Source organism: Triplophysa rosa, linkage group LG1 (genome assembly GCF_024868665.1).
Source record: "Triplophysa rosa linkage group LG1, Trosa_1v2, whole genome shotgun sequence".
NCBI classification, from domain to species: domain Eukaryota; kingdom Metazoa; phylum Chordata; class Actinopteri; order Cypriniformes; family Nemacheilidae; genus Triplophysa; species Triplophysa rosa.
In genome coordinates, this window is record NC_079890.1 from 29,233,618 (window position 1) to 29,245,199 (window position 11,582).

At 36.6% G+C, this 11,582-nt stretch overlaps 2 protein-coding genes across 2 annotated transcripts; one reads left to right on the top strand and one right to left on the bottom strand.

Moving 5' to 3' along the window:
- The first annotated feature begins 702 nt into the window (after positions 1-702).
- Positions 703-5,689, top strand: wdr93 (WD repeat domain 93). The gene is made up of 16 exons (XM_057338036.1): positions 703-845; positions 1,287-1,549; positions 1,658-1,859; positions 1,944-2,008; positions 2,101-2,179; positions 2,337-2,410; positions 2,633-2,717; positions 2,867-3,056; positions 3,194-3,264; positions 3,455-3,538; positions 3,621-3,752; positions 3,899-4,115; positions 4,191-4,251; positions 4,393-4,549; positions 4,763-4,952; positions 5,124-5,689. The coding sequence occupies exons 2-16, from the start codon at positions 1,295-1,297 to the stop codon at positions 5,197-5,199; spliced, it is 1,938 nt and encodes a 645-aa protein (XP_057194019.1). The 5' UTR covers positions 703-845; positions 1,287-1,294; the 3' UTR covers positions 5,200-5,689.
- Positions 5,690-6,342: 653 nt separating this feature from the next.
- On the bottom strand, positions 6,343-8,520 carry gnrhr2 (gonadotropin releasing hormone receptor 2). The gene is made up of 3 exons (XM_057338088.1): positions 7,990-8,520; positions 6,991-7,192; positions 6,343-6,861 (listed from the first exon to the last, which is right to left on the bottom strand). Exons 1-3 carry the CDS (start codon positions 8,518-8,520, stop codon positions 6,416-6,418), a joined length of 1,179 nt encoding a protein of 392 aa, XP_057194071.1. The 3' UTR covers positions 6,343-6,415.
- Between the last annotated feature and the right edge of the window lie 3,062 nt (positions 8,521-11,582).

The following is an 11,582-nucleotide window of genomic DNA, read 5'->3' on the forward strand; positions in this document are numbered from 1 at the left end:
ATCATCATTCCTTATGACATCACTCATGGTGACATCATTATTTTTGATAGTTGTGACAGCTAATTATGATGCCTTAACTCATTATGACATCACACTGTGGGCCATTACATCATCATTAACATTTATTATGTTGCCAGCCAGTATGTCATAATGAGAGATGAGTGAAAAGACACAACATTATTTAAGTAGTATTCATATTAAATACCAAACAACCCACATGAATTTTCAATATAAATAATTTGCTGGTGGTCATTATGATTATCCCTTACAAAAAACAACAATGGTTTTACTACACATGGTTTTTGTGGTAATTGTAATGGTAATTTCATGGTAATTAATACACGAAAAACATGGTTACTACTACACTTTCTCCACAGAATAATCATTGTTAATGTTGGTAAAAGGTCGTTTTGTTAAGCTGAAACGGTGGACGCTCCTCCCAGAGGTCAAACACTGCTAAAACCTGATTTCAATATCTTACATGGTGTAATATCTTTTCATCCAAGTGACACAAAACATTTTGCTCATAATAAAGATTTATTAGTAACATACAAATTCTGGGGCCTAATCCTATTGATCGATGGGAATCGCTTTATATTTAGATATCTTCACAAGCTTGAGCTCACTGACTGATCGCGACCTTAAAACGTTGTCATGACAACCTAACACTCCGGAAGCGCTCCAGTGGAGTGTCGGCGGTGAGGTGCTGTGTTAAAAATGTTAAAGATGTGTTACGATTGGATTAGACTTTTTTCACATAAATAGTTAATCCCATCCGAAGCCAACAAATTTCAAACAATTTTATTTGCTCATCGCAAGGAGATCCAAGTAGCAAAGAACTCCAGGTGACTTTACCTTTAACGTTAAGTATTAACACCACAATGAATGTGCTATCCGTTAAACCTTTATGATAGTTTAACTTAATGATTTATATTATTTAAGTTTAACGGTTTCCTAACTAAACAGCTTGTGTAACCCACTTTTTTCCTGGTATTGTACTGTAAATACACCGCAGTAAGTTATGTGACAAAAATAATTTATTTGACGTGTCTGCGCGTTTGGTTTGTGCCGCGAAAAATAAGAGACGCCAGTGTGTAACTTACTAACGTTACCATGCATACTGTATCATGTACAGTACAAATGTACATGTCAATGTATATGGCAAAACCATACAGGGTTACTTTTAAAAACGTTTATCAGCTGACATGTTTATATGCAAAGTGTGCATATGTTTATTTGACCGTGGAGCAGTTTCAGTGTAATACTGTTACGTGGTCATTTTTTAGAATACAGAATGGCTTTGTACAGCAGAAAAGGCCTTGAGATTCCAGAGCCGTCAGACTGCAGCAGCAGTGAAGATGATGACATTACTTATTTGACAGATCTGTACCAGCCCGAACATCAGTTACCTGAGTCTGTCAGGGTGAGCAATAAATTGTTGAACAGTCTTGTTGACAGAGCATGGGAAGTTATATCAAAGCAGGACAGCATCAGAAAGGATGCAGAGGGAATGAGAAAGGTCCCTGTGCTAAACCCTAAAGAAATGAAGGTATGTTTAATATTACTTCAACTGGGATGTCGCATTATGGGTGCATGTGTCCAAAATGTACATTTTCTCTCTTGAAATATCTTTTAAACTGTCTTTTTTTGTCCTTAGCTTCCTGGCAGAACGAATAGTGTTGTGTGCTCGGATGATGGAGTTTACTTGTTTCTGGGTCACACTCATGGCCTGTCAGTCATCAGTACATCCACTCTCACTAGTGTAAGAACATGGCAGGGTGAAAAAGTGGAGCTTACCAGCATCTCTTGTGCCTCTTTGGAAAACTGCACACACCTTCTATGTACAGTGGACGATATGGGTAATTTCTAGAGAGTAGAGGATGATTATGTGACAGATTGCTTTTAAAATCAGTATTAAGTATTCATTTTTTCTCTCTTGTAAGGTATTGCCAGACTGTTTGTTCATCACAAAGAGAATATTTACTTGATTAAAGTCCTGAATGAAACTGTAAGTGCACTATACATTTAAAATAGTATTGCGTGTGTTTGTTTTTGTTGTTTGTAATAGAGATGCACGGCATTATGTTTCATTTTGTGCAGGATGATATAAACCAAAGAAACATCTGTACAAAATTTGAAGTGTCCAGAAGTGGAGACTTTGGAGCTGCAGTCATGACCTGTAAGTTGTAAATGTATTTTATCTCTTATCTCACTAAATTCAATGTACAATAAACTATACATTTTAAAACGTTTCCAATAGAAAACTAAGATCGCCGTTAAACATAAAGCCAACAATGCATAAATTCTGTTGTTGTACATGGTCAATATCATGGAAGCCGGTAGATCTGTTTGGTTGGATGTTTATCGTTTCCCAAGAGATTTGTGGCTTAAAGAGCTGGAAACCAAACAGGTAACTGTTTTAATTACATTGAGAAAAAATATTCTTGGTATAAAACATATTCTTTACTATATGAATCTTATAATAAATACTGAGCATGGTCATTTGTTAATGTTAATTTCAAATGCACGTTTTTTTGGAGGCACATCTTCAATTTCCATGTAATTACGTTTGCTGGCACTGTTTCCTGAGTTGCTTTAATGAGACGATAATGTTCTGCTGTCTTTTCTGGAGGCCACACAAACCTCAGGCTCCACAGAGGCCAAACTGTCTCCCACAGTCTTACTCATGAAGATTAAACCTCCAGAAATCCCTGCAGGTATCTCATTTAAAGCATTGATGCATTATCTAATTTCTTCAGTATCTTCACTGAACAGCTCAGTTTATAAATGTATAATTTTGCTTGCTCTGGTTGCTTTGAAAATGTTCTGAATCATGTTGTATCTTCTTCTGACAAATGTCTGTAAGGAACCTCTCTGAAAAGTCCATCTGAAGTCCTGCAAAAAACAGATGGTGGAACCATAATAGGCTCAGGCCAGAATCACATGATTAGCAGTTCGCAATGGGAAAATCAGGATGCGGCATTCAGGAAAATGTTTGCAAAGTACCTCAGCTCCAGTCCAATGACACCCTCACAGCAGAGATCAGAAGGTCCCAGGTAAGATAGTTGAAAGACTTTTAGAAGCAACATTTTTCTTGTTCGAGTGTTTATCTTATTACATCACAGAGCACAATTTCAAATTTATCTTTAGAAATGCAACATTTGTTTCTGCCTGTCAACTTTTTTCATTGCAGCAACTGTACTTTTCACTTCTTGCTGCGTGAAGGGTTTTGTCCATTGCCTGGGGGAGCAAAGCCAACTAGAGGTGAAGAGAGTTTATTTCACACAAAGAGTTTATTTCACACAAAACTGCAAAAGTAATCTGCCAGAACAAAGAATCAGTGTTTGTAGTCTTCCCTTACAGAGTTCTATAAAAGTGTATGTTCATTTTTTACTATTGTGAAAGAATTTCGCTGTATGTCTATTTCTGGTATTTCATGTTATTATTTCTGTAGATATTCCCATTGCTCTATGTCTGTGGTGGAGTGGCAGTCATAATTTTTTACATTATATTCTAAAGACTTCAAAGGAAAAAACAGGTATTTCAGACCTCAACTCATAAATGAATGATTTATATCTAAAAAAAAAATATGCCGCTACATTACATTTCTTCTGGATCAGATGGTGAGCCCAGGCCAGATGTGTTGTGGCCAAACTCTCAGGAAATCCTCTGCTCTGCTGTCAGTGCCTGCACAAGGTTCATTGTTCTAGGACTTGTCAGTCAGCTGGTGACCATATGGGACCGGAGATTTGGTAAGATTGCTTTAGTTTTCAGTCTTTGTAGATGCTGTGCCAATTTAATGGTGTTAAATGATAGAATCAAACCTGATATAATGTCACAATACATTCCTCACTGACTGTAATCAGACTTTACCCCTAATTATCTTCTGGTGGTGTAGGGTGTCCATACGCCAATATTGTGATCCCTGGAGACAGTGCAATATGCAGACTGAAGTTCATTTTGCAGAGTGCTGAGCGACAGCAGGTCAACACGCCTCTTCAACAAGGCCCCTTTTCACCCAAACTACAGTTAGTGGTCACATGCAGAAATGGGTCATGCTACAGTGTGACAGCAGGGTGTGGAGGAGACACACCGATTGTTGCGTTTATTGAGAGGTACAAAACACCCAGAGTCAATGAGTTTGCCATGAGAAATACTTAACATTAAAAATATATAATTTATTTTATCAGACCAGCAGACCAAGGCGGTTTTGCCACTGTTGCTGAACCTGTGCCCTTTCTAAAGTGTCTGGTAAAGGACTCAAAAATGAAAATTCTTTCATCATTTACTCACTGTCATGTCATTCCTAACATGTATGACTTCTGCGAAACATAAAAGAAGATATTTTGAATAACATTGGTAACAAAAAACCATTACCCCGTTCATTTCCAGGCTTTGTTGATGCAAAGAGATGGGCAAGTATCTGTATGGGACACTAAGGATGCAGCACCAGTGTTTATCTTAACCCTGCCTCAGACCCATGTGCTGGGCCCGCTCTGGGACCCTGTATATGTGCTGGATGCGGTCCAGCAAAATCTGTATATTAGAGGTAAGCTTCACATTGTCATCTAGTTGAACATTTTTAAGATTACTCAACTGGTAAAACTTATTTTGAACTCATTTAAAAGCATCGTTTAATGTTTTACTAAATTAGTTGTCAGATGAATGACTTTATACTGTTCTACTTTTTCAAATGTTGTTATTTATTCGGCGAGTTACATTTTTCACCTTTAATGCTTTATATATGATTTGTGTTTATTAGGTGACAGTAAAACCCATTTGAAAAAGGTGACAGATGAAGAAGAGGATGAGAATTCTCTTTTCATCTTCAGCTTTTCACAATGTTCAGTAATGGATCTGTATAGGATAACATGGCCAGCTGCCACAGAGAAAGAGACGAGAGTCCCACTCTCAGGTTTGGAGGAGGCCTGTAACCTTTACATTCAGGAAAGGTTTGTGAACTGTAGTTAACAGTATGCATATACTGTATAACTGAATATTAAACTTTCAGCTGTTATAAACTTAATATAAAGTTTAGTCATTAGGTAAGATTCTACAGTATAATAACAGATCATGCCTTTATCAAAAAACAGTATGTATACTTTCTATGTTTGTGTCTGTAGGTTGGACACTTTGGAAGAGAGAAACAGAAATTTGGCTATCCAATGGGAACAGCTTCAGCAGCGTGCTGTTAAATGAACCATCAATGTTCAGACACAACATACTTGACAAAGAGGGAGTGCTTTTTACTTCTGTATTTATGTCGATCAAATGCATTGAAATCTTGAGTATCATTCTGTGCTTCTTTATCTGTATGTATGGTTTAATTCTAGGATATGGTTAGAATTCATGATTTATAAGGGTAGTATACTCCAGTTTTGAACAAGGATTTGATTGCTCAGATAGCACGAAAATCTCTTCTTAAGAATTTTGCGGATGGGTAAAGAGGCACGATTGAGTTAATTTTTATTGCAGCACTTTTTATATTACAACTAAATGACCGCATTAAATTGATAATCCTAGTCAGAACTTGTTCATTAGATATGACCACAGCTAATTATTATACTTAATGTCAAAACCTTTTTCCTGGATGTATTGTTATTATTCATTTCATTTGACAGCCATAGGCATTAGTCTAAAGCTTGTACGATGTTTTTTCTCTAAGTCTAGCAAATCTTTTCATGATTTGTGGATGTTGTACTGAATATCAGTTTAAATAAATTTGGGCCGCAACGTTCATCAATGTAGCCAGTTTACTTGTCCTCAGGCTTGTCCTCTAAGTTATTACAAGTTATGCATGTCATTATTTTGTTTATTTAATTCATTTTAGTCACATTGTGTACTTGCTCACTTCGACTGCCGTGGGCAGATGAGAGATTTTGATATGATTTATGTTAAGATGTGGTACATATAATGATGTGAGTCACAGCTTATCCACGTTGAGTTATATGAAATAATGATCTCTGCTGAGCTATCAAAAGCTTTGATTTCCAATTAATTTATTGTCATTTTACGTTTGACCACAAGACAAAAATCTGTTACTCTGAAAAAAATCAAGACATATCTTGTTTAGACATGTAAACGCATACTATACACTCATGCTGGGTTGTTATCAACCCATGGTTGAGTCAAAAATGGACAAACCCAACCACTAGCTTAAATGAATGTAGAAAATAACCATATTTTACCCAGGCATAGGTTGAAACAACCCAGCATAGGTTAATTTAAACCCAACAGCTGGGTTTGTTCCTTCTTGACCTAACCATGGGTTGAAAATAACCCAGTAGTTTTGAGATTGTAGATTTACAGTGTGTAAGATCCAAGTGCTCATAATAGAATTAGCTTTAACTAAAATGATTACATTAAAAAACAAATATTACACAAACATTTATTATTATACAAAAATCTGCCCCAGTCATCTTTTTACAAGCTCTTCGTCTAATTCTAGCATTTCCCTAGAAGTGTGCTGAACTGCCAGTCTTTTTAAGGTAAAAGAGGAGGCAGAGCATCTGAGGGAAGTCATCAGAGAGTTATTAGTGTTCTCTAGCTCTAAGGTTACCATGTTACTGTCATGCCGTCGCTGCCTCTTGTCTCTACACAGTGGAATGGTGAAGAGACCGTAGATGATGGGGTCCAAACATGCGTTTAACAACCCAAAGACAAAAAGCATGTGTGAGAGGGAGTGCGACACGGTTTCCTCCAGTCCAGCAGGATAGAACCAGTACCAAAGACCAAGCATGTAGTAGGGTGTCCAACACACCGTGAATGACAGCACAATGACCACGCTCATCTTCAGTGTACGCATACGTGCCTTTGGGATGTTGTTCTTTGACCTCCGCAGCTGGACTCTGTTGGACAGCACTGGATGTCACAAAGACAAAAAGAAGTAGCCTGATGGACAATATATTTTAAGGTCATGGTCGTCATTTTTTTTATATTTTTATAATCATACATCACGAGAATAAAAAAAATGGCTCAATCATGACTTACAGTCGTCTTTCATTTTCTTAGAGATCTCAAACAGTATCCTGGTGTAGCAAGAGATCATGATGAGGAGGGGTATGAGGAAGAGAAAGGTGAAGGTAAGCATGTTGTAAAGAGTCTCCTGCCACCGTGAGCTAAAACTGCCGTGGGTTGTGCACTGGATAAACTGCTCGGGGAAATCAATCACCACCACGTGGAAAACAAACACCTGGAAAAGAGAGGACAGCTCAAGCATAGATGTTACATAATTACTGGTAGGTAACTATTAGTAGTTGATGTTGCTATCAGTGTTGGGTGTAACTAGTTACCAAGTACTTAGTAACTGTAATTTAATTACTTTTCCCTTGAAAAAGTAAAGTAAGGGATTACTCTTGTTTTTTTCTGTAATTTAATTACAGTTACTTCTGAAGTAATTAAACTAAATTCTGTGTGTAATATATGTGTGTGCAATAGTGGAATTGACATAAAAATTCAAAGTCTAACTTTAGAATCCGTGCTAAAGTTGAAAATACAATCAAATACATAAAACTGACAGTTTAATCCTTTTGTCATTTACACAATTGTCAAACTTCTTTTCAAAACCGTATACCATTCTTTTTTAAATGGAAGTGGAAATTTTTAAAGAATATTGAGGCTGTTTAATAATGTTATTTTATCATGCGCTATAAAATAGAATGAGGACTGCTGCCACATTATACCCATGTCATTTTGTTTAGGAAGTAATATGATATTGGGTGAGTTTTGGTTGACAAAATGTTTTTTTCTTGGGTGAAGTATCCGTTTAAGGCAATCATATTATGTAGATAGATTTTGAGGTTCAACAATATTTTCACGACTAATTTACAATATTTTTTCATATATTTGATGTTTAATAAAAATATATAAAATAGCTGCCTGGATGTGTTTAAAATATAGAGAAACAATAGAGAATACAATTTATAAATAGAGAAGCGCGTTTACTGCAGTATTTGTTTGTTGCCTACTTTATGACGGTGTTTAATTTACCTGTGGTACGGATAACACGACACTCATGGTCCACGCCACACTCAGCAGAACTTTATTCCTCCTCCTAGCTTGGTTGATGGAAAGAGGATTTAGAATAGCAGCCTGTCGGTCCAAACTTATCACCACAGTCATGAAAGCGCACGAGTACATGGCCACGAGTTTGAGGAACATCAGTGATCGACACGCGACATCTCCCGCAAGCCACTGTACCGTTATATTCCACGCGGCATCCAGCGGCATGACGACAAACGTGACCAGTAAATCCGCAACAGCCAGATTGGTAATGATAACTCGGACGTGTGATTGTTTTCTGCGGTTATGTTTGGCTGAGTAAAGCACGGCGAGGTTGCAGCAGGCAGACAGTGCGCACAGGATGAGGGTGACGGTGACTCGGACCTGAGCCGCGGTGGTGAAGCGCGGCAGGAGATGATGATGGTGATTTTCTGTGTGGTTTGTGTTGCAGTTACTTGCATCAGAACTACATGTGAAGTTCAGCAGAGAAGTGTCCTCGCTGTGATATGTGGAGTTCATTTTTAGTCCTAAAGATCACCAAAACGATGTGGAAGTCCGTACAGACTTCAAGAGACCTGAAATGCACTGAAGCTAAAAATGATTCTGAAAATGTCATTTTAAAAAATGCATTAATTTATAGGCTACCAAACATTTGTTTATATGGATGGAAGAGTAAAGCAATAATTACCTTAAAATGCTTCTTTTAAATGAACATGCCCAGTTTGTCACTCCAGAGATCTTCCGTCACTTTTGATGATGAGTTGGCCAGTTGTAAGTGAATCAAATATTATGAGTATGAATCTCATCATCACCATAGAGGGGCGTGGCTTTTCCATGCGATTTTTCTATAATTTTTCTAGTGGTGTGGGTACCCCCACATCACCACCAAGATCAAAAAGGCTTTCTATTTTAAAATGTATTGTACCATTTCGCATTATCATTCTTTTTAATCATTTAAAAGGGCTGCTATTAACATAGCACACTTTCTAAATAGTTTACATTGTGTTCTTTCCTTTGAAAGGAACTGAAAAAAGTCATTAAAATAATCAGGATTGCTTATTTTAATATGTTTTATGCTTAATAGGTTTAACAAAGCAAATTTGGATCCAAGGACCATACACATTGCGAATGTGACCTGTTTAAAGGACCCTGTTCATTTCGAGGCTTAAGGTTAGTTTGCTAGTGCATTTTTAAGATGGGGGGGATGCTTATTTGATGTAAACAGCTATAAACTTTACAAAAAAATAGTAGAAATTAAGATGAGCTCCTTTGTTTGTTCAATCTAACTCTAAATTAGAACCCGAATACATCTGTATATTATATTAAGTACTAAGTAAATAAGTATTATGTCTGGAGGCAACAAACACATGTGATGTCAAAGAGAATTGTCAGGAAGGTCACTGTGTCCCACAGAGGGACAAACTCAATCCTTGCTCTGAGCTCGGAAGTGCTACCAACTCCACTCTGAAAGCCTCATAGCCTTACTGTGGTTTAATTTCAGGGACAACAGAACAGAGCCTACATGATAATGTAAAAACGAAATCCTTTAATTTTATTAAACTGTTTCTGCACTTGTTGTCTCAGACACACATCTTTTAGTTTATTCATTTAAAATGTAAAGATGTTACATAAAGGAAAAAAATCAGCATGTAAAACATTTTTCATTTATATTTACTGCCTTTTCATATAGATGGAAACAACAGGATTGAAGATGATTTTGTAACTTTCTTTTTATAGACAATTTGTTGCTAAAGTATGCATTACTTTATTATGCACAGGTGGATTTAGTGAACTTGGATGTGCAGTTCTTCTTCACATAACAATCGTCTCAATAACACATAAATTGAGACTTTTTTCAAATATATTAAAAATCTTAGATTTATACAAAACATTTTATAATCAATTTGATACACAATATCAGCTAATTTAGAATATATTTAATATCACACGAAGCAAAGAGATCGTTTTTACGCTTCTTCTGTTCCCCACCTTCTGAGAGGTTATGTGGTTATTTTTCTCAATAAAGACCAGTATCCGTGTGCTGTTGATTTTGCCCACTAGATGTCGCCATCCACTTTTTTATTTAAGGCATACAGGTTGGGAGTCCTATGTCAAGGCACACTGAACTACGTTTCACCTTTATGTCCAGTTTAGTATATTGTTGAGGAGCTTGTAACTTTAGCTACAATTCCATTTAATTTAATTCATCGTATAAAATTTATGAAAATCTGAAAACAAACAAATGACAAAGTGACTAAAAAACCCCAATAAGAAAACTAAAGAGAACAGTGGTAAAGAAAACTACTTTAGGAGGAGCCAAGACTCAGCTACAGGTTGATTTTCCATCATTTTCAAATCCCACACTAAGGGATGCAGGCTTTAGGGTGGAGATGAGATTTTATACAAGTAATTTCAATTTTCTTGCATTAAAACTAAAGGGACATACAAGGTAAAGTTCTTCCTTGTTTTCATCTCGATTTACTGCTCTTTTTGTCATCATTATCGAGATAATTAAGCCAATTAAAGCAATTGATATTGAATTCAGCTTCATAGCTTTAAACTATCAAATTGTTTTAGTAAAACAATATACTGTATATTTTACTTACAATTAGTACAAAACTGTAACATTCCTTAATATAGCACCCAAGGAATAACGTAATATGGACCCTGTAGCAAAGGAAGAATAATCTCAGTATTGGAAAATGCCATATTTCATTTAGCATGTAGTTATCTGCTACATTATTGTGTGTAATGTTTCATTTTAATAATAGACCTAGACAACAAAGGTAAACAAAAAAGTGATGCAAGCCTTAGAAAAAGAGAGGGATCTGTGATGCTATAATCGAGTACAGTCCTGTTTGGCTCAATATGAATCACTGCAAGGGCCCAGTAGAGCCATAGACAGATGGGAAAACACAAGGAGTGGTGAGTCTTGCTCTGTAGGGCGGATAAAAAAACAACCAGTCAATACTCTCTCTCTCTCTCCCTCTCTGTCTCTCTCTCTCTCTGTGTGTGTGTGTGTGTGTGTGCGTGCGTGCGTGCGTGCGTATGTGTGTGTGTGTGTGTGTGTGCGTAAATCAACTCTGCCTCTAAAGACAGTCTGAGATATACTGTTATGCTATTGCTGAGTCCATTCTTTAGGCAGCAGTAAATTGTCTTTGCTTCAGAGTATTGAAACCCAGAGACCTTCAGTGAAAAACTAGTGATTACCTGCAATCACACTCACTGTGAATATAGACACATTAAATGAGCACTGCATGATGCAGTCAACAGTGTTATCTTTTGTGAGTTACTCAAAATGAACACAGAAATGATCCTTTAGTAAATTTAAACGTGTATACTGTATACATAATAAGAACTGGAACAGTGGCTTAAATTAACACAAAATTCTGTACTGATACATTTTTACCAATAGGCATGATTTAGAAAAAAATTAACTGTTGCATTATACTGCTATCAAGAACACAATAAATGCATATAAAAGATAGAAACAACACCATTGCGCGTCCTGAAATTAATATAGGCCCGTATGATCTTTTGGTCAGCAGCAGCTCAAATATCCCTAGTTTGGCGCGTAGCTC

Bases quoted from the DNA above. Each gene is read 5' to 3' on its own strand.
- wdr93 (XM_057338036.1), top strand. From the start codon at position 1,295: ATGGCTTTGTACAGCAGAAAAGGCCTTGAGATTCCAGAGCCGTCAGAC. The intron at 2,009-2,100 runs GTAAGTGCACTA...CATTTTGTGCAG, and splicing joins TTAAAGTCCTGAATGAAACT to GATGATATAAACCAAAGAAA. The intron at 2,411-2,632 runs GTAACTGTTTTA...TCTTTTCTGGAG, and splicing joins AAGAGCTGGAAACCAAACAG to GCCACACAAACCTCAGGCTC.
- gnrhr2 (XM_057338088.1), bottom strand. From the start codon at position 8,520: ATGAACTCCACATATCACAGCGAGGACACTTCTCTGCTGAACTTCACA. The intron at 7,193-7,989 runs GTAAATTAAACA...TCTCTTTTCCAG, and splicing joins TCGTGTTATCCGTACCACAG to GTGTTTGTTTTCCACGTGGT. The intron at 6,862-6,990 runs GTAAGTCATGAT...TGTGACATCCAG, and splicing joins TAAGAAAATGAAAGACGACT to TGCTGTCCAACAGAGTCCAG.